The sequence below is a fragment of the Tursiops truncatus genome, chromosome 6 (assembly GCF_011762595.2).
Source record: "Tursiops truncatus isolate mTurTru1 chromosome 6, mTurTru1.mat.Y, whole genome shotgun sequence".
NCBI lineage: Eukaryota > Metazoa > Chordata > Mammalia > Artiodactyla > Delphinidae > Tursiops > Tursiops truncatus.
In genome coordinates this window covers 93,479,672-93,502,542 of record NC_047039.1, presented here as the reverse complement: position 1 = coordinate 93,502,542, position 22,871 = coordinate 93,479,672, and the positions used below count along the sequence as shown (strand labels likewise).

General features: G+C 40.6%; 1 protein-coding gene and 2 pseudogenes across 9 annotated transcripts in view; 2 read left to right on the top strand and 1 right to left on the bottom strand.

The window, feature by feature from the left end:
• Positions 1-6,752, top strand: part of ECPAS (Ecm29 proteasome adaptor and scaffold) — a 98,911-nt gene extending 92,159 nt beyond the window's left edge. For all 9 annotated transcript variants that reach the window (XM_033858395.2, XM_019946458.3, XM_019946461.3 and 6 more), the window contains 5 exons: positions 222-360; positions 2,283-2,388; positions 2,676-2,764; positions 4,956-5,027; positions 6,479-6,752. In XM_033858395.2, coding sequence (XP_033714286.1) covers positions 222-360; positions 2,283-2,388; positions 2,676-2,764; positions 4,956-5,027; positions 6,479-6,618 — 546 coding nt within the window. In that variant the 3' untranslated portion in view covers positions 6,619-6,752. The remainder of the gene's footprint in view (positions 1-221; positions 361-2,282; positions 2,389-2,675; positions 2,765-4,955; positions 5,028-6,478) is intronic.
• A 2,114-nt stretch (positions 6,753-8,866) lies between these two features.
• LOC117312806 (small ribosomal subunit protein eS25-like) lies at positions 8,867-16,964 on the top strand (annotated as a pseudogene).
• A 275-nt stretch (positions 16,965-17,239) lies between these two features.
• Positions 17,240-17,844, bottom strand: LOC101321190 (tricarboxylate transport protein, mitochondrial pseudogene; annotated as a pseudogene).
• Between the last annotated feature and the right edge of the window lie 5,027 nt (positions 17,845-22,871).

Sequence of the window (22,871 nt, the reverse complement as noted above, 5' to 3'; positions counted from 1 at the left end):
CTTACAGATTCCTTTAGAGGATTTCCGAAATTTATTGGAGAGGTGTAGTACTCCTGTTACAAAATCTTTTTACAAATAGGAAAACTCACGGTAGAGACTGTAGCATTTAATTCTTGGTTAACATCTCCTACTCTGGTACCCTGATTGTTTTAATAGTATGCCTGTAACTTTGAAGGAAAAAAAAATTAAAATTTGCTTTCCTTTTTTTTGACATGTCCTAGAACTCACCTGAAAGCATTGGAGTCCAGACAACCAAAAATGAAGATGAGAATGAGAAGGAAAAGGAGCTCCAGCTGGAATCTCTGCTGGGAGCCTTTGAGGGCCTGGGCAAAGCCTGGCCCCGAAATGTGGAGACCCAACGTAAGCAGCAGAACCTGCCTTTGAAGAAGTGCTGTGGCCAGGGGTTACTTCATGACAGCGAAGGAGTTCCGTGTGACGAGTTATAGCTGCCGTTTCTTGTAGAGCCAGACTGATGAACGGCGAGAATCATCCAGTATAAATTTTACTCCTACGTTGGCAGATAATCTCATTGACTGTTTGTTTGCTAGGGCTGCTGTAACATATAGTACAACAGACTGGGTGACTTCAACCAGGGAACTGTATTTTCTCACAATTCTGGAGACTAGAAGTCTGAGATCAAGGTGTCAACAGTGTTGGTTTCTTTTGAGCCCTGTCTCCTTGGCTTGTAAATGGCCGTCCGTGTCTCTGTGTCCAGTACGTTCTTATAAGGACACCTGTCGTCTTGGGTTAGGGCCCACCCTAATGGTCTCTTTAAAACCCTGTCTCCCAACTCAGTCACATTCTGAGGTACTTGGGGGTTAGGATGTCAACATGAGAGTCTGTGGGACACAGCTCAGCCCGTAACAACCATGATACATTTTATGTAGATAGTTTGACTACAAAAAGAATTCTTTCACTCTTCTTTATGGTGCTGTATTCAGAGGAATCCACAGAACTTATTAGTGGGGTCTCTTCATCTCAGAATTAATGGCCTTGTTGCCAAACCTTCAATAAGCAAATGAAATCTGTATTTCCCTGAGAAACTTGAAACTTTCTGAGAGTTTTTCAGAATTGAACATATCTTTCCGAAGGATTAAGTAAATAAACAGTAAGCCTTTACTGTTGGATTGGGTTGTAGTTAGTAGGAGTTTGCCTTGTGTTGGTTCCTGCAGGGCATCCTACATCTTAATATTCATGAATGTTATGAAAAGTATTGTTGGCTGTGATTGGAGGTTTCTAAAATCAGACTTAAAGGTTGTCTCTGAGCCTTGCCATCCTTTGTGTGAACTTCAGAAAGTATATTTGCTACGTATAGGGAGGGTTTTCCAAAAGATACAGATTTGTAAGAGGCCTTATTTCTTGGTATTATGTTATGGACTGCAGTGGAAGTCCACTTATTTGACATCATTAGGACTACTAACTTTTGCTTGATAGGTGGAAGAAGTTAAAGTAGGGAATTATATAAAAAGATGATACATACACAAAGCAGTTTTAGTATAAGGAGCAGAAATGTACATTTGCTGGATTGGTTGTCATCTGGGGGAATGGCCAGGGCCTTTGAGGATTTGTTCCACACTGGCTTCTCGTATACATCTTACTCATAATGTATCAGTTTCTCGTCTTGTATCTTTATAGTGGAGAAAGAAATTACAGTCTCTTAGGAAGCAATTCAAGTGCAGAATTCTAGATTTTTTTACCCTCATCCATCTTTACATTTGTGAACCGTACTAAATTCTGCAGCATTTAAAAAATAACTACTTTGTTGAGTTTTATACTCCTGTTTCATCACTTAGCATAATATTAATTATATAATTATAATAACAAGTGCAGTTGGCATAACAGGTTTGGATAAAGCACCGTTGACTCTTGCTAAGCCTACAGCATGCAGAAGCTCGTGAGCTTCCAGAGTTCTGCTCTCTTTGGCTGTCATTCAGGGTGTTTTATGGGGAAAAGGCAGTGTGGTTTAGACTCTGTGTCAGTTCCTTAGAAAAGGCTGTTGCCTTGACAAAGAACACTTATGAACAGATATATAGGATTTTGGGGGGTGGGGTGTTTCTGATCAGGGAAGTTTGTGGGAATTGGGCATAAAGTCATGCTGAAGTGTTTCCGAAATGTCATGGCTTTAATTAAAGGCATTTGTTGTTTTAATTTTTCCTCTCCCCTTCCCTCTCTCTCTCCGTCTATCCCTCTCTGTCCCTGTGTCTCTCTGTCTTCCCCTCACTTGCTCTGTCTCTTGCTTCTTCACATGCTCTGACCTGCTCTGCCCCATTCCTTTTTTCCAGGTTGTTATCGTCAAGAGCTTTGCAAACTGATGTGTGACCAGCTAAAACTCAGCACATGGAAAGTGCAGCTGGGAGTCCTACAGTCAATGAATGCCTTTTTTCAGGGGTAATTTGCTTCATAGTTCAGTCATTTATTTAACCTTCCCCTACCCCTTAGCATTTTATGTATAATCAGTGGATTTTTTCTCTTTTTTTTTAACATCTTTATTGGAGTATAATTGCTTTACAATGCTGTGTTAGTTTCTGCTGCAGTGGAATTCTTTTAAATTTTAAAACTAAAAGCTAAAGTGACATCATAAAGCAATATATACAGATAGAAATTGTTTGTGCCAGAAAGGTTTTGGAATGTTTCTTAATAACTAGTATTTGTATCTTGCTTTCTGATTTGTACAGATTAATGCTTTTAGAAGAAGAACATGCAGATCCTGAGGCTCTGGCTGAAATTCTCCTTGAAACTTGTAAATCAATCACCTATTCTTTAGGTGAGTGGTAAATTGACATAGATAGGGAGTGTTCATTCTAAAGCTCAAGGAGTTAAGCTTCAAACATTCCCTGCCTTGTGCTAGGAACTAAATTTATGGAACAACTACTGAACTCTCCTATTTAATATACTCAATATGTGCCCCCAAACTGGAATGTATTAATCTGGAACTGTAATTTAGGATTTCAACACCTAGATTAGAAAAACCTTTGTGACCAGTATTTTTTAAAAACCTGTACTTGGAAATAATTTCAAACTTACAGAAAAGTTACAATAATAATGCATGTAATACTTGTATGTCCTTTAGCCAAAGTCACCTGTTAACATTTTGCACCACTTACTTTATTACTTGCACTTCTGTATACATACTTTTTCCTCAACCATTTGAAAGTATATTGCTTACATCTTGCCTCTTTCCTCCTAAATTCTTCAGTGTGCCGCCTTTTACATACCAACTTCAGATAGTATAACATTGATGCAATATTTTTTAACCATTCATATTCTAGGTTTTCAGTTGACTCAGTAATATTCTTTTTTTTTTTTTTTTTTTTTTCGCGGTACGCGGGCCTCTCACTATTGTGGCCTCTCCCGTTGCGGAGCACAGGCTCCGGACGCGCAGGCTCAGCGGCCATGGCTCACGGGCCCAGCCGCTCTGCGGCATGTGGGATCTTCCCGGACCGGGGCACGAACCCGTGTCCCCTCCATCGGCAGGCGGACTCTCAACCACTGTGCCACCAGGGAAGCCCCAGTAATACTCTTTATATAATTTTTTCCTCTCCTCCATTAAGGAATCCAGTCCGGAATCATTTAGTGAATTTAGTTGTCGTATCGTTGTAGTCTCCTTTAATCTGGAACACTTCCTCAGCCTTTCTTTGTCTTATGTGACATTGACAATTTTGAAGAAAAGCCTCCCCCTCCCCACATTTAAAACTAGAATGTTTCTCATTTGGTGTTTGTCTGATGTTTCCTTGTGATGAGATCCAGGTTATGAATTCCCAGTAGGGCTGCTCTATAAGTGATGTTATGTCCTGTCACATCAAGAGGCACACAGTGTCCACCTGCCCTCGTTGGCAGTGTTAATTTTGATTACCTGGTCAAGGTACTACTCAATTTCCTCTGCTGTATGGTTACTATTTTTCCCCCTTCTGTCTGTTAAGCAGCCTGTGGAAACACACTTTAAGACCATTCAGATAACCTGCTCCTCATCAGAACTGGGTCTACTAAGCAGTCTGGGAGAAGACACTTTAAGCCCATGCACATATACTGCTCCTCTTCAAAGTGTCTCTTCTAGACTTAGCATGCATTGATGGGTTTTTCCTGAACCAGCTTTTACTAAGATGATTTTCCAACTCTAGCACTTCTTCCACATTTACCATTTGACAGTTGGCATCCTCTCATAAGCAAGGTCCCTCCCTCTCTCGAACTCTTTATTTATCTATTATCCATATTGATTCATGGATTCCTTTATTTTCCCCTTTGTTTATAATTATTTTCCTTAATTAATTTGTTGCTCAAATTATCCCAGATTTGGCCAGTGGAAGCCTCTTCGAGCTGTCTCCTGTGTCCTGTTGCTGTCTCGCCACCATTCTTTCAAGCATTTGCGTACTTCGTAGCATGACAGCCTGTTATAAGCTCATCTTTTGCTTCCTTTGTCTTGGGTCTGGTTGAGTGTTAGTTTTTTCAGTAAACAGTTTCACTGTGAACAAGATGCAGTGTCTAGAGTAGACACCAAGGAAGCGTATTTCAGTTGTGATTCTTGGAGGTGCCACATGCCTTTGGATAAATAACTGGCAGCTGAGAAACTAGTCTTTACAGGGTCGGGTCGCAGCCGGGTGTCCCTGAGTTGGCCTTACCCCTGGGTGATGTAATGTTCTTGGGTAAAATGAAGAGGTCTTGCAAACCTAAAGACCTTTCTTTGGCAACTTCTAAAATGGGTCCTTTAAATATTACCACGGAGATTGGTATATTTGGCCGACAGCTTTTTTTTTTAAAGTAAGGAATGTGGACATATAGCACATTTCAAGTATTTGATGATAAATTGGCTAAGGGAAGCTTACTTAGGAGCACATGTATCTTTCCCTGAATTTATAATTTCCGAACATCTTTCTTTCGGTAACACTAACTTAATCTTAGATGTTCTGTTTGTAAGGCATATAAAACAAATAATGTGAACTATATGATTTTCTTCTTAGAAAATAAGACCTACTCATCTGTGAGAACAGAAGCTTTATCTGTGATAGAATTGCTGCTTAAAAAACTTGAAGGTGAGTTCTTGATACTTCTCATTGGAGGACAGGAAAGCCAGGAGACTTTATGGCATAGGTTTTAGGAATTTTTTTTATTTCCTGTTTTTGTTTTTAATAAGCATATACTCCAAAATGTAAATTAATATATTTGTACATGGAAGTGGAATATACATAGCTAAAACCTTCCAATTTTATGAAGTGTTAAATTTGGTACTCTTTTATTTTGTATACTTTTAATGCATTATGAAGCTGTGGTTATCTCAATGAAGTTTTGGGTTCCATCGTGAATCTTGAGTTAATCTTGGTTAATTACAGCAAGAGGCTGACAGTGGCAGAACAGAGCTCACTATACACATGTAAATGAACAGAATGACACACTGAAGAGTGGAGTTAGGAGAACATTTAACAATTATCTACCTGAGTTATCAAATTTGATAGCAGGTTTCTTAATCCTATTTTTTTTTCTGTTTTCCTTTTTCTAAACCGTCTTACAAAGAAGCAGATTTCGTCTAATGGTCTGTTCTATCACTGGTAAAAGAAGACTGTTAGCATTTTCTCCAGTGGTGTATCTGTTACTGATTTCAAAAGGAGGCCTCTTTTCTTTTTTCATTTCCCTCTTTTTATTATTTTAACCACGTGGATGAAGAATGGGGAATATGGAACACTTTTCTCTAGAGCATTGTGTATCTGCTGTTTCTCCTTCTGTCTCTATCTTTGCTTAGCAATTAAAGCACCTCTCTCAGGGCTCCATAAAACAGGCCGTTTAGACTCAGCGACACTACATGTGTCATAATCCCTTTTTTCCTTGTTGAAGTAGAAGGGCTAGACACTTAGATATATCTCTGAATTCTCACAGTTTGCCAAATATGTATGAATATATTCTAGATGAGGAAAACGAAGCTAAACAGTGAGATGACTTGCTTGAAACCACATCACCAGGAAGTATCAGAACCTCATAAACAAGATTTAGGATCTGATGTACTTTATGAATTTCTAATATTTTGAGTATGCCTGTAGTTCTCTGATGCTTTTCTTAAAGGAGTGATAAAGTGTCATCTGTTCAAACTGGCTTTGCAATTATGAAATTTATTGAGGACTTTTTTTTACTGAGCATATCTTACAAAGATATATTCAGCTCAATTGCTGAAATAGCTTTTTTGTTACTGTGTGCCCTGCCTCGATACTTCCTGCTTCCCAGTTGGCTTCAGGCTCCCTTCATTCTCTTTGTCCCACCAGCTCTGGGGACAGAGGATGAAACTCCCTGATTGGCCCTCAGGTTATTGTCAGTAATTAGGCTTGGAGACAACTCTTAAACCTGTGATCATTATATACAGAACTGTTACCACGGGGTTGCTTTGCATTTATTTTGGGGATAGGATGTGTGGAAGAAAAGCAGAAAGAATAGTTTTGGATTCTCTGCTTGCTTCTTCTGTAAGGATTCTTTTGTTGCTCTTTCTCTTTCCATTCAGAATCTAAACAGTGGGAAAGTTTGACATCTGAATGCAGAGTGCTCCTGATTGAGTCTTTAGCAACTATGGAGACAGACAGCAGACCTGAGCTGCAGGAGAAAGCATCATTACTGAAGAAAACACTTGAAAATCTGGAATAAATTAGAAGGGGAAGAAACAAACAAGTGCCATGTTCATTGGGGGTTGAAATGGTGGTATTCTCTGTGGGGGAAAGTAAAGATTAATCTGTAGCATGCATCATTCCTTGGCTGAAATAAAAAAAAAATGCCTTAAATTTTGTTCCTTATTAGCTTTATTTTACTTGATGTTTTAAAAGTATCTGGGCTGAATAAACTAAATGGAACCTTGGATATTTGAGAGGTGGTTGTAGGTGAAACTGACAGAAATAGCTGTTGAAAGAGCTAAAGGTGTTAATAAAGGAAGAGACAAAGTTGCAGAGGAAGCTGCATAAAAATCTTAGAACTGCATCCAAATTTTAAAAAGTTATTTCAGGAAGGGGCTGTATCGACTACTTAGTTTAACCCCTTTCTTTACATCTGAAGAAACAGGTTATGAGATGACGTAGCTTCCTTTCGGAGGCCTGTGCCGAGGCTGGAACCTGTGTGATGGATGACCTGCCCAGGACACTTTCTTTTACAACCTGCTGCTAATCAGTGCTAACCCTGGCCTACCTGAGAAACTCCCAAGATGAGATGGTACAGCAGTCCTGGCACCAGAACTGAACTGACCCATTATGTAAGCACCACTGGATTCTTGAAATTCAGAAGTTGAACATTGTCTTGTCATTTGTTTAGATGACTGGTTTTTAGAAAATGATTATCTACCAACCTTACAGGTTGAGAGGGAGGGAAAATTGGGTCTCCATGTAATCGTCCTCCTTTTATAAGCAGATGAAGGTAGATTAGGACAAGATTGTTCATTTTGTCTCTTACGTATTTTGCAAAACACAAACCAACAACGAAATCGTGACTGCTTGGTTTAGACCATTTATAATCTCAAAACTGTAAAGACAAATTAAAATTTTCTACCCACTTTTATGCTTACAGTCACGACTGTGGGATAGAAAGGAAAGCATTTTAATTAGCCGTCTGGGAATAACCTGATACCATTCAAAGTAAATAACTGCAGCTGTAGGGTTTCTTCCTTTCCTTATGCTGCTCAGGCCCCTGCCTGAGGATGTGGGGTAAGGGGAAAAAACACATTTAACACAAGTGTTTATTCAAGTAAAAGGAGAACTCTCTAGCTCACCTTGGATTACAAGCACAAAATTGGCGTACTCTCAATACTGACCCCTTACTGACATTAACACCAGGGTGGAAACTCCGTGTTTTTATTTTTTGTGGTCTCTATTAACCAAAGTATTTAAAATTTTCTTGACTGTGACCCATAGTAAAACTAACTTTTCTTTCATCATGACCCAGAGCAATGTGTGTGGGGTGGAGGGGAGGGAGGGAGGGAGAGAGAAACAAAGAATGAATATAAAATCTTTAACTGAAATAAAATGTTTTGTGAAATGGTACATTACTATGTGTGACCTGCTTTGATCCCTCCCCGCCAGCTCCCCACCACCGTTCTGAATGCTCTTTCAGACCCACTAAATTCATTTCCTGACTCATAAATGGGTTGTTATTCAGTTTGAAAAACACTGCCATAGATAGTACCTAAACCTAGCTGCATATGCTATGTTCTGGGGTTGCTTCTGTTTGGAAAAGGGGTTTACAAATGAAAATTTAAGTGTTTATTACCAAAACATCCTCTTAGCTGGTACTAAATATAATTGTGAGTTTTAGTAGCATCATGAATTTTAAGTAAACTATCGTGGACTTCCACTTGAGAGTGGTGTTTGCTTGGGGAAAAAAAATCAACTCTGGGTGTTTTTCAGAAAGCTTGCGTCCTCATAGGACTTGGTGTTTTCCAGATCTGTATTTCCCCATCCATGAAGTGCTGTCTGACTTTCATTTACAGTACCTGGGATACTCTTCCTAGGCAAGAGTGCCATGTAGGTCAGGTATTGTTGGAAGGTAAGAGTGTAAGGGCAAGAATTGTGCTCTTGGCCTGTATCAAGTTTAAAACCTCATCAGATTTTATGCTTTTTAAACTTTTTGTTATTCAATATTGGGAATTTCCCATGGTGCTGAGAGAGGTGCTAAGATACTTGAACCTTAGTGCTTAGTGCTGTTGAATTTATTTGTTTTAGTTTTCTAAGCACATTTCTAAGTTTTACACTTAACTGCCTTCATCTTGACCAGCCAAGTCATTTGTACAACTAGTAACGTTAACTATGGTCTCCCAGTGCAGCTTGTGTTGGTGTGCATGGGCACACGTATTTATTTAAAAGAGCTAATAACTGAGAGTTTGTCATTGTGGAATGTTGATATTAGTGAACAGATGGCAAAAGGACCCGTGAACATTTATATCTTTGGCCTTCATTTTCCAAAGCTATGTGGAACAGGTTTTTATTATTTTTTTCCCTAGGAATATTCAGTGCTACTTGTCATATAGGCAACTGATTTAGAGAGTCTACTGAATTCCTTATTCCTGGAATATATATCGTCACAAATTTACTGATATGTGAAAAGGAGGTACCTGAAATTTGGCAATTGGAAATCAAAACAAAGTATCAAATTGTCTTTTTGGTGATAAAGAGCAGCCATTTCTTTAATGAATGTTTGTGTCTAATTTACAATTGCCGGTGTGTCTGCCTGTAATACGGTGTACCTGCGCAATAAAACTGATTGCCACCAAATGCCCACTGCTTTACCCTTCCATCTTTTACTTGTGTATTCACTAATGAGAAGAGAAAAGAAAAAAAGATGTGACCTTGTTGGTCTGTGCTCTAGTAGCATTTGCACTGTATGAACACTGTCTGCCCGTTGGGGGAAGTTTCTATCTGCTGCTGCCACAATATATTCATGCTGCTTGTGAAGTACAGGGAGTTATTTTGACATTGGCACTCATTGTAATGTACAAACTGTTGTTAAATGGATGTATATGTAACAGATTTTTGTATTTTATATGCAAAGTCTTCATAGAATCCTCTGCAATATGTACTAAGCTAGCTAAGCATGTGGTAGTCTTGAAAGGAAAACTCCTTCCCATGCCCAAGAAGATATTAAGTGGTAAATAAAAGCTGCATGATCAGTTCTTTGAAGTGGTGCATTAATTTTTACTGGTTCTCTGGGAAAATAGTTAACTTCCAAGGCATTGCCTGGTTATACTTTAAAGACCAAAAAAAGCCCTACTGCATGCAGTATTCTGAGCTACTTCTACCAAACAGAAATTGTTGGCTTAAGTGTCTGGGAGTTCCAAGGCAAAACACAAACAGAGGCAAGGCACCTGAATAATTACTGTTAAATGCTTAGAGAGAAGCAATCATTGAAAGATTGGATTTTTTGATATAGGTAATCCCTGATGAACACATAGAAACAACAAGCAGTTCTGCTTTTGGTTAAGATTAACATACATGGCTATGCACATAAAACATCAGAGCTCTAGGTACATCCTATGTTGTAAATAGCCAAACAGATTTTAGGCTGTGGCTTTTTGTCCGACATCTCAGCGAGGCGCAGTGGTAGCAGCTGCTCTCCCGGCTTCGCTGTGTCGCCCAAGGACGACAAGAAGAAGAAGGATGCCGGAAAGTCAGCCAAGAAAGACAAAGACCCAGTGAACAAATCTGGGGGCAAGGCCAAAAAGAAGTGGTCCAAAGGCAAAGTTCGGGACAAGCTCAATAACCTAGTCTTGTTTGGCAAAGCAACATAAGACAAACTCTAAAGAAGTACCCAAACTATAAGGTTATAACTCCAGCTGTTGTCCCTGAGATACTGAAGATTTGTGGTTCCCTGGCCAGGGCAGCCCTTCAGGAGCTTCTTAGTAAAGGACTTACTAAACTGGTTTCAAAGCACAGAGCTCAAGTAATTTACACCAGAAATACCAAGGGTGGAGATGCTCCAGCAGCTGATGAAGACGCGTGAACAGGTCCCACCAACTGTATATTTTGAAAAATAAAACTTTATTAAATCAAAAAAAAATTATTTTTAGTCTGTGGAAGATATGCTTGAAGGTGAGAGATACCTTGCTTTTTCTCTCATAGCAGCTAAAAAGCCTAAGCTGCTCCCTTCTATGCTTTTCCTCCTTCTTCCCTTCAAGCTAGTACCAGATTATTTGATTAGAATAACAATTGGTTTTTAAAAAGTGGAAAACCCACAACTAGAAATATGAAAATTACTAAAGGAAAAATCTTATTGGTAAAGGCAAATATACAGTGAAGATAGTAAATCAACCACATATAAAGCTAGTATGAGCATTAAAAGATAAAAGTCGTAAAATCATCTATATCCACAATAAGTTGAGGGATACACAAAACAGTGCAAAATATGTCAAAAATAGTAAACGTGATTAGCTCTGATAGTTTTCTCGTAGCATCTTTATTATAAAGCAGAATCTAACACACCATTGTAAAGCAATTATACTCCAATAAAGATGTTAAAAAAATGTAAACGTGGAGGCGGGTAAAAATGCAAGCATGTTAAAATGCATTCAAACTTAAGGGACCTGCAACTTAATCACATATATATATATATATATACAGATTGCTATATATAAACCTTATAATAACCACAAACCAAAAATCTGTAATAGATACACAGAAAAGAGAAAGAAATCCAGGCATAATATTAAAGATAGTCATCAAATCACAAGGGAAGAGAGCAAAAGAAAAAGAAAGGAACAAGAAAGCTACAAAGACAACCCCCAAACAAAATGTCAAAAGTACATACCCATCAATAATTACTTTAAATGGACTAAATGCTCCAATTGGAAGACACAGAGTGGCTGAATGGATACCAAAACAAGACCCATATATATGTTGCCTACAAGAGACGCCAGATCTAAAGATGCACACAGACTGAAAATGAGGGAATGGAATGAGGTATTCCATGCATGTGGAAACGAAAAGAAAACTGGAGTAGCAATAGTTACATCAGAAAAATTGACTTTAAAACAAAGACTGTGACAAGAAACAAAGAAGGACATTACATAAGGATCAAGGGATCAATCCAAGAGGAGATATAACAATTGTAAATATATATGCACCCAACATAGGAGCACCTCAATACATAAAGGAACACCTAATACATAACATACACCTAAAACACCTAACATAGGAACACCTAAATACATAAAGTAAATCTTAATAGATATAAAGGGAGAAATCAAGAGTAACACAATAATAGCAGGGGATTTTAACACCCCGCTTAATAATTTTCATATATAACGTACAGCAGTGTTAATTATATTTATATGTTGTACTTTATATTCCCAGTACTTATTTAACTCATAACTGTCAGTTTGTACCTTCATTCAATTTTCCTACGTCCCAGCCCCCACCTCTGGTAACTACATATCTAATCTCTTTTTCTGTGAGTTTGTTTGTCTTTGAAGTAAAATTGACCTACAACACTATGTTAGTTCCTGGTGCACGGCATAATGATTTGGTATTTCTGTACATTACAAAATGATCACCAGGATAAGTCTAGTTACTATCTGTCACTGTACAAAGATGTTATATTGTTATTGACTATTCCCCACACTGTACATTTTATCCCCATGACTCATTTATTTTGTAGCTGGAAGTCTGTGCCTCTTAATCTCCCTTACCTGTTTCTCTCATGCATCCAACTCCTGTCCCCTCTGGTAACCACCTCTTTGTTCTCTATATCTGTGACTCTGTTTTTGCTCTGTTTGTTCAGTTGCTTTGTTTTTTAAATTCCACATGTAAGTGAAATCATACAGTGTTTGTCTTGTTCTGTCTGAATTATTTCACTTAGCAGCATGCCCTCAAGGTCCATCCATGGTGTTGCAGATGGCAAGATTTCATTATTTTTTAAGACTGAGTAATATTCCATTGTATTTATATGTATATATGTGTGTATATATATGTATATATATACATATACACACATATACATATATATACATATCACAACTTCTTTATCCATCTGTTGATGGGGACTTAGGTTGCTTCCATATCTTGGCTCTTGTAAATAATGTTGCAATGAACATGGAAGTGCATATATCTCTTTGAGATAGTCATTTAGTTTTCTTTGGATATGTTCCCAGGAGAGGGATTGCTGGATCATATGGTAGTTCTATTTTTAATTTCTTGAGGAAACTTCATACTGTTTTCCATAGTGACTGTACCAGTTTATATTCCCACCAACAGTGCACAGGGTTCTCCTTTCTCAGTATTGAATTTTTTTTAATAGATGGTGAAATGTTCTAGGATTGATTGTGCTGATATTTGCATGACTCTGTGAATACACTAAAAAAAAATCATTGAATTGTACAATTTAAATGGGGGCAATTGTATGGTATATGAATTATATCTTAGTAAAGTTGTTTTAAAAAAAAGACAATCCATTGTAACTGGGTCATTTTAGAGTATTTGTAAGTTATAGATAACGAAACATGTACTGATTATTTTTCCATACACACTATTTGTTAAAATATGTTAATAAATTGTGTTCCCTAACAAAATGAAGCACAAGATACCTCTAGATACCCATTGAAATGGCTAAAATCAAAAAGAGCTACAATACCAAGCATTGGCACAGATATAGAGTAACAGAATTGTCATATATTACTAATGCAGTTTCAAAATGGTACAGCATCTTTTTAAAAAAATAAATTTATTTATTTTTGGCTGCAGTGGGTCCTCGTTGCTGCGTGTGGGCTTTCTCTAGTTGAGGCGAGTGGGGGCTACTCTTCATTGCAGTGTACGGGCTTCTCACTGCGGTGGCCTCCCCTGTTGTGGAGCACGGGCTCTAGGCGTGTGGGCTTCAGTGGTTGTGGCATGCGGGCTCAGGAGTTGTGGCTCACAGGCTCTGGAGCGCAGGCTCAGTAGTTGTGGCTCACGGGCTCAGTTACTCCGTGGCATGTGGGATCTTCCTGGACCAGGGCTCGAACCCGTGTCCCCTGCATTGACAGGCGGATTCTTAACCACTGTGCCACCAGGGAAGCCCCCTCGTATAGCATCTTTAAGAAACAGTTTGGTATATCATATGAAGTTAAGCATATACTTGAATTATGACCCAGAAATTTTACTCCAGAGTATTTACCCAGGAGTAATAAAATAAAAACCTATGTTTGCACAAAAACTTGTAAGTGAAGAGCAGAATTATTCATAATAGCTCAGAATTGAAAACAATTCAAATGTCTATCAAGTAGTGAATAAACCATTGTGACAGATTTATACAGTGGAATACTACTCAGTAATGAAAAGAAATGACCAATACAAATATAAAACATTTTGCTAAGTGACAAGGCTGTATATTATATAATTCTATTTATAGGAAATTCTAGAAAAGGAAAACTATAGTGACAGAAATCAGATCAGCAGTTTCAGGCATGAGCTCAGGGGAGACTGACTGCAAATGGGCACAAGAGAACTTCTTAGTTGTTGGTAATATTCTATACCTTGATTATGGCCATAAAACAAATTATGGGGCTTCCCTGGTGGCGCAGTGGTTGAGAGTCCACCTGCCGATGCAGGGGACACGGGTTCGTGCCCCGGTCCGGGAAGATCCCACATACCGCGGAGCGGCTGGGCCCGTGAGCCATGGCCGCTGAGCCTGCGCGTCCGGAGCCTGTGCACTGCACTGGGAGACCCCACAACAGTGAGAGGCCCGCATACCCAAAAAAAAAAAAAACAAACAAAAAAAAAACAAATTATGGCTCTCACTTATTTAAAACAGCTCCCCATTGTCCACAAAATTAAATTTAACCTACTTAGTCTGGCATAAAAACCATTTATGGGGCTTCCCTGGTGGCGCAGTGGTTGAGAGTCCACCTGCCGATGCAGGGGACACAGGTTCGTGCCCTGGTCCGGGAAGATCCCACATGCTGCGGAGCGGCTGGGCCCGTGAGCCATGGCCGCTGAGCCTGCACGTCTGGAGCCTGTGCTCTGCAACGGGAGAGGCCACAACAGTGAGAGGCCCGCGTAACGCAAAAAAAAAAAACCAAAAAAACCCATTTATGATGTTATTACTGCCTAGTCTTAACAACTTGTAAGTTTATGCTTCTGCCTGACTTTTGTCAATCAAAACAACTTTCAGATGCAAGAATGTGCTAATCTAGAAGTTCTGTGTTTAGAAAATAAGGCTTCTTGAGACCTCCTTGTTCACCAACAATTCCAGTGTGTGCTTGGAATCTTTTTTGAGTCATCTGGGGAGAAGCCTCCATGGGCCCTCTGTACATTTCTGCTCACATAATTCCGTCACGAAATGTATACAATCTGACTGCTTTTAGGTGTTCTTTTTTATATGTAGCTCCCAATATTACACTTTAAATTTCTTGACAAAATAACTTTCTCTTTGAATCCCTAAAGAATATTTACTCACAGAATGTATCCTATCTTTTAATTGATTTTACCAAGGCTTTTTAGTCTGAGATCAGCTCACCAGTTCTGACCGCAGCTTGAATAAACTCCTGCCTAAAGGAAAAAACGTCTCAAATCCAAAATCCTTACCAAGTTCACACTACACAGTCTCTCACAAATATTACCCTTAAATAGTCTGAATTCCTGACCCAGACTCCGTGGGATATGAGAAAATGGCTATTGTTTTACAGCAATAAGTTTTGGTTACTTTGTTATGTAGCAACAGGAAACTGTTACTTCTGATAGTAAATTTTCATACCATGTTGGGAAATCACTTAAAATCTACTAAAGGTGGGCTTCCCTGGTGGTGCAGTGGTTAAGAATCCGCCTGCCAATGCAGGGGACATGGGTTCGAGCCCTGGTGCAGGAAGATCCCACATGCTGCGGAACAACTAAGCCCGTGCGCCACAACTACTGAGCCTGTGCTCTAGAGCCCGTGAGCCACAGCTACTGAGCCCGCGTGCCACAACTACTGAAGCCCGTGCACCTAGAGCCTGTGCTCTGCAACAAGAGAAGCCACCTTAATGAGAGGCCTGCACACTGCAACGAAGAGTAGCCCCCACTCGCTGCAATTAAAGCCCGTGCACAGCAACGAAGACCCAATGCAGCCATAAATAAATAATTAATTAAATAAATATATAAAAGCTAGAGTAAATATTAAAAAAAAATCTACTAAAGGTGACTTAAGCGTGTTCTATCACTTATTGCTTTCACTCCTAAGTATAAACTCATGCACAGACATGAACCAAAAGGTACACGTGCAGGTTTGTAACAACATTAGTTGAAGTAGCCAAAAGGTGGAGCGAGCCAATTAAAATGTCTAACAACAGAACAGTGGATAAAGTATGTTATGATCATAAAATGGACTATCATATAGTAATAAAAACTGGACAAACTGCAGCCACGTCAACGTGGATCTTGCAAGCATACTGTGGAGGGAAGGAAGCCAAACATACCACAATGCATAATCTGATGGCATAAAATCAGCAGGTAATGTTCTGTGTGTCCTCGAGAAAAATGTGTATGTGTATTTGTATATTTTGTTGGGTGGGTGTTCTATAGATCGTGTGAAATCTGGTTGGTTTATAGTGTTGTGCCAGCCTCCTATATCCTTGTTGGTATGCTATTTAGTTTTTTTTTTTTAACCAATTATTGAGAGTTCAGTATTAAAGTCTTCAACTATTACTGTTGAATTGTCTAGTTCTCCCTCTTATTCTGTCAGTTTCTGTTTTGAGTGTTTTGGGGCTCTTCTTTTCAGATGCATATATATATTTATTTTATTTAGGCTTTAAAAAATTTATTTTATTTATTTTATTATTTTTTAAAATTTATTTACTTATTTGTTTTTGGCTGCATTGGGTCTTCGTTGCTGTGTGCAGGCTTTCTCTACTTGCGGCCAGCGGGGGCTACTCTTCGTTGCGGTGCATGGGCTTCTCATTGCCGTGGCTTCTCTTGTGGCTCGTGGGCTCTAGAGCGCAGGCTCAGTACTTGTGGTGCACGGGCTTAGTTGCTCCGCGGCAAGTGGGATCTTCCTGGACCAGGGCTCGAACCCGTGTCCCCTGCATTGGCAGGTGGATTCTTAACCACTGCCACCAGGGAAGTCCCCATATATATATTTATAATTGTGTGTCTTCTTGATGGGTTGACCTTTCTATCATTACTAAATATGGGCCATATTTTCCTGTTTCTTTGCATTCATCATATTTTGTTGTTGAAAACTGGACATTAAAAATAATATTTGTGGCAAATCTGGAAATCAGATTCCCTTCCCATTCCAGAACTTGTTGCTGTTGGTGTGTTCTATTTTTAGTGATTTCCTGAACTAATTCTGTAAAGTCTCCATTCTTTATTGGACCTGACCAATGAAGTCTCTACTCAGTTAGCTGAATGGTCAGCTAATGACTGGACAGAGATTTCCTTGAATACACTGCACCAAGAAGCTCCCCATTCTGGCAACTACTCCTGTTCCCCCATTAGCCAAAGCTCAATTATCCAAGAATAATAATAGAGAGTAGCTAAGACCAGCCAACACCCTATAATTCAATTTGAGCTATCGCTACTTTTTTTTTTTTTTTTTTTTTTTTTGCGGTACGCGGGCCTCTCACTGTTGTAGCTTCTCCCGTTGCGGAGCCCAGGCTCCGGACGCGCAGGCTCAGCGGCCATGGCTCACGGGCCTAGCCGCTCCGCGGCATGTGGGATCTTCCCAGACCGGGGCACAAACCCGTGTCCCCTGCATCGGCAGGCGGACTCTCAACCACTGCGCCACCAGGGAACTCCCTATCACTGTTTTTATAGATCCTTAGTCTTCCCACCCAGACCCTCAGGGCTCAGTCCGTCTTCCACCCTTTGTTGAGCAGCTTCACTACCTCATCGTAGATGATGAACACGAGGGCCACGTCCAGGCAGGTTCGGCCCCGTAGGGGGACGATGCCACTGTAGAACGCTTTGAGCTCCTCATACCTCAGGACCTGTGAGCAGCCGTCCGTGTTCGGTGTTGCTCCGCCTCCCGGCCCTGCATCCGGTCTTGACCTAGTCCAGAGGCGTGTTCCCAAAGATGCTGGCTGCGCTCGCGATAGCTTGAAAACCCCGTGATCAGCAGTTTCCCGGGCTTGCCGGAGTTGGGCGCTGGGTACGGGTTGTGCAGGGAGCTTCTGACCAAGAAGCGGACGGCCCGGTGGGATCTGCCGGCTGGCGGCCCCGGTAAGTCTTCTTCAGCCCTTGTTCCCGAACAATCTCCCTGACCCCGTGGAGGAATCCTCTGTACTGTGTGTTTAGGGGAGATCTGGTCGTGTATGAACTTCACCTGGATGGTCTCCCTGGGCGCACAACCACCACGGCCTCGGCCTCGCGGGCGCCCAGGCCACACAGCGGCACACGTGCTGTCCAGCGGCCCCTGGGCATCCTGCGCGTGGGTGCTGAGGGATGCGACCATCTGGACGTGATGGCTGCTTTGGGGCTGGAGCCGTAGAGTGGGGAGGAGGCCTCGGCGCAGCCCGGTGCACCAGGACGGCCGACCTCCTGCCATACTCAGTCCCAGTGCCCAGGGACCCGGCTGTGCGAACGCGCGTAGGGCTGCACCTGTGTCTTCATGTACCCGGTGGGGAAGGTGATGCAAACTGCGATCCGGCCTCAAGGGCGCCTGTGGGGACCAGGAACCCGCTCCTGAGAACCCCGCCGCCCCGCCTCTGCGGACTTTGCTGCGTCTGAGCCGATGGGAGGCCTAGCCGGTCCCCACGCTCCACCTCCGTTTTCCTGGCGAGGCACAGGGGGGTGACACACAGGTCAAGCCCCTCCGGAGTGAACTTGTAAAAACATTTATGATTAGGCATTTAGGTGCCCCAAATATAAAAATATTGTGGAGATTCTTGCAGCCATTGATAATTCAGTGACTAAAAAAGTTTAATATTTCTGTAAGAAAAATAAAATGCCTTAGTAAAAAAAATATTAAAAATGTTTTTATTTTATTGAAGTATAGTTGACTTACAATGTTGTGTTAATTTCTGCTGTACAGGAAAGTGATTCAGATATATATATATATATATATTCTTTTTCGTATTTATTTCCATTTTGGTTTATTGCAGGATATTGAATATAGTTCCCTGTGCTCTACAGTAGGACCTTGTTGTTTATCCAGTTTATATAATAATAGTTTGCATCTGCTGATCTGAAACTCCCAATCCATCCCTCCCCCACCCTCCTTCCCCTTGGCAACCACAAGTTCGTTCTCTGTGTCTGTGTGTTTCTGTTTCATAGATAAGTTCATTTGTGTCATATTTTAGATTCCACATGTAAGTGATATATGGTATTTGTCTTTCTCTTTGTGACTTACTTCACTTAGTATGATAATTTCTAGGCCCATCCATGTTGCTGAAAATGGTATTATTTCCTTCTTTTTTATGGCTGAGTAGTATTCCATGGTATATATGTACCACATCTTCTTTATCCATTCATCTGTCAGTGGACGTTTAGGTTGTTTACATGAATTGGCTATTGTGAATTGCGCTGCTATGAATATAGGGGTACACGTATCTTTCTGAATTACAGTTTTGTTGGGCTATATGCCCAGGAATGGGATTGCTGAATCATATGGCAACTCTATTTTTAGTTAGAAAACATATTTTTTAATGAACTATTTAAGGATAAGTTGGAGGGTATGTCGCCCCTTTAATAACAAATACTTCAGTATTTACAACAAGAACATTCTCTTACATAACCACAGTGCAGTTATGAAGATCAAGAAATGTAACTTAGGGACTTCCCTGGTGGTCCAGTGGTAAACAATCCGCCTTACAGTGCAGAGGATGCGGGTTCAATCCCTGGTCAGGGAACTAAGATTGCACATGCCGCGGGGCAGCTAAGCACACGTGCCACAACTACTGAGCTCGTGTGCTTCAAGGAGAGAGCCCACGTTCCACAAACTACAGAGCCCATGTGCTCTGGAGCCCACACGCCACAGCTGGAGAGAGAAAACCCGCATGCCACAACTAGAGAGAAGGCCGCACGCCACAACAAAAGATCCTGCATGCCTCAGTGAAGATCCTGCATGCCACAACTAAGACCCAACATAGGCAAAAATAAATTAAATAAATAAATAAATCTTAAAAAAAATTTTCACTCAAAAAAAATAAAAAGAAAAAAGAAATTTAACTCTGATACCATACTGTTATCTAATTCACAGCCCATATACCAATTTTGTCCACTGTCCTAATAATGTCCTTTCGAGCTGAGTTTTTCCTGTTCTAATATTCAATGCTGGGTCATGCATTGCCTTTAGCTATCATGTCTCTTCAGTCTCCTGGAATATTTCCTTAGCCCTTTTGTTTTTCTGTTTCTCGACCTTGACATTTTTGAAAAGTATAGGCTGGTTATTTTGCAGAGTATCCCTCAATTTAATTTTGTCTGGTTTTCCCTCATGATTAGGTTCAGGTTATGTGTTTTTGAGAGGAATCCCACAGAAGTGATACTGTGTCCTCAGTGGAGGCATGTGGAGTCAATATGTCCCATTATTGGTGATGTTAAGGTGGCTCTCTGCTGTAAAGCTATTATCATCTTGTTTTTGAAATTAATAAGTAGTTTGTGGTGAGATACTTTGACATTATGTAAATATCCTGTCTCTCATCCAGCTTTTACCTATGCAGCTATGATATTTACATCTACCTACTGTAATATTTTACCTATGATAATCTATTACTATAACAACTTAAACCTTGATTGATGATTTTCTAACTATATCATTCTTCTATGTTTATATTTTGGCATCCTACTGTAAGGCAGACCCCTCCTTTCCCCTCCCCTCCCCTCCCTCTCTTCCTCCCTCCCTTCCTTCCTTCTAAAAGAATTCATGCATTCTTATTTCATTCTATGGACTATAATCCATTTTTACCATTAATTATTTTGATGCTCGAAATAATCTGTCCCAGACCTGGCCAATGGGAGGCTCATCAAGTGGACTCCTATCGCCTTTTGAAATATCCCAGTTGTTCTTTGCATACTTCCTTATGTTCTGGTGCAATAAGGTACTCCCAGCTAATCTTGTCCTGTTCCTGCTCTAGCCTTGGCATCAGCCATTTCTCTAAGGAGCTACGATATGTTTCCTATTAGTTGAGAATTGCATTCATTTAGAAACCAAGGTGTGGGTGGAGGTGTTCCGTTGCTTAAAGACCCTCTCAATATGTGTAATTGAATAAAAGTTCTGATCACTTGTTGGGACAAGTGACTTAACGAGTAAACTTTCTTCCTTTAATCTCTGAAAACTAGAGAGCGGTTTCACAAATGAAAAAAAAATACATGTAGTTTCACAAATGAAAAAAATACATGTCTTAGAATTCTAAGGATACCTTTTCTCTATATACTGTTAAGTATTCTCCACTGTAATCTTTCAAGAAAAAAAAATCTTGATATAGCTAGCTTGGACAGGGAGGAGTAGAAGACTCTGTTTTTATGAGTTCTTTGAAATTATTTTGGGGGAACTGTGGTTCACTCTGTCTCAATTTTTAAAAGTTTGATATAATTGGATCTTTGGGGCATTATCCCTGAAGGAGCTGAAGTTTCAAACCTGTGCGTATTATAGCTGCTGAACTATTAATTGTTCAGGAGAACAGGTGTTTCCCCCAAACAACAGATGATTTAAATTTACATAGTATTTCAGTTGTTATACTTTGGTATTTTTAGTTACTGAGGTAACAGTCAATACTTTTTTTTTTTTTTTTTTGCGGTGCGCAGGCCTCTCACTGCTGTGGCCTCTCCCGTTGCGGAGCACAGGCTCCGGACGCGCAGGCTCAGCGGCCGTGTCTCACGGACGCAGCCGCTCCGCGGTATGTGGGATCCTCCCGGACCGGGGCACAAACCCGTGTCCCCTGCATCGGCAGGCAGACTCCCAACCACTGCGCCACCAGGGAAGCCCAACAGTCAATATTTTTGAAAAAAATGAATTGCATTGTTGACTTTCACGTAATATGTTTAACATTTTTAACATGGATGCATTCATTCTTTCTTGCACATAGCTAACTTTATGAAATATATCATAAACAATATTTTAATTGGAATTTGTGACAGGGAATTGAATTTTTCTTGGCTACTATTTCTAAACAGTGGAAAATATCAAGGTGCAGGCAACGGGGCTGATTTTTCATTCTAAAAAAATTGTGGGAGTGTCCTGTGAAGAGCTTCAGCACACGTCCCAAGCTAAGGTGTCGGCTCAGCCGTTTCACGAGGAACTCTGGTCTGAAGGGCAGGGGGCAAGGCTTCTGCACGGGGCCCGGTATGAGCAAGTGAAACAGACTAAGCACAAAAGGAAAAAAGGTGATGGGCTAGGCTTGAAGTCAGACTGCCAGATTTATGTCCTTTCCAGAAGAAGTGTGGATCCTCTAGCAACAAGAGGTGTGAAGAGAGAGGAGCTTCAGGATGGCGGAGGAGTGAGACGTGGAGATCACCTTCCTCCCCACAAATATATCAAAAATGCATTTACATGTAGAACAACTCCTACAGAGCACCTAGTGAACACTGTCAGAAGACCTCAGACTTCCCAAAAGCTGTATGGCTGACAGGATCTTGGTGCTCCGGCCGGCTGTCAGGCTTGAGCCTCTGAGGTGGGAGAGCTGAGTTCAGGACATTGGACCACCAGAGACCTCCCGGCCCCACGTAATATCAATCAGTGAGAGCTCTCCCAGATATCTCCATCTCATCGCTAAGACCCAGCTCCACTCAATGACCAGCAAGCTCCAGTGCTGGACACCCTATGCCAAACAACTAGCAAGACAGTAACACAATAATAGTAGGTGACTATTTTTTTTTTTTTTTTTTTGCAGTACACGGGCCTCTCACTGTTGTGGCCTCTCCCGTTGCGGAGCACAGGCTCCGGACGCACAGGCTCAGCGGCCATGGCTCACGGGCCCAGCCGCTCTGCGGCATGTGGGATCTTCCCGGACCGGGGCACGAACCTGTGTCCCCTACATCGGCAGGCGGACTCTCAACCACTGCACCACCAGGGAAGCCCTAAGATAATTTTTAAAGGGAGTTTAATTTCTGCGTTTTCTGGATCTTCATGAGTTTTAATGTATAATAAGAGTATTGCCTGGGTATAATTTTTAGAACTATTTACATACTCACAAAGGTATGGGTCCCAATAATGAATGAAACTGTACAGGGGATGTAATAGTGTTTAAATGAGGTGGGTTATTTGGCATGACTTGTAAACTGGCTCTTACATAGAATCAGAATGGGTATCTACAATGCTTCAAACAATGTCATCATTTTTGAAACAAGTGTGTGGACCTCTAAGCTGTTAGCTGGAAAGGACAGAGTTCATTTAGACTCAGAACTTCATAGGTGTTAGTATAAAACTCATTTATTTGTTCCTTACAACATTCCTCCTCTTCTTCCACTGAAGATCATTACTGGTTTTTATTTTTACAAATGTGCTTTCTTTTCCTCATTTATTTGACTTTTTCTAATTAGTGC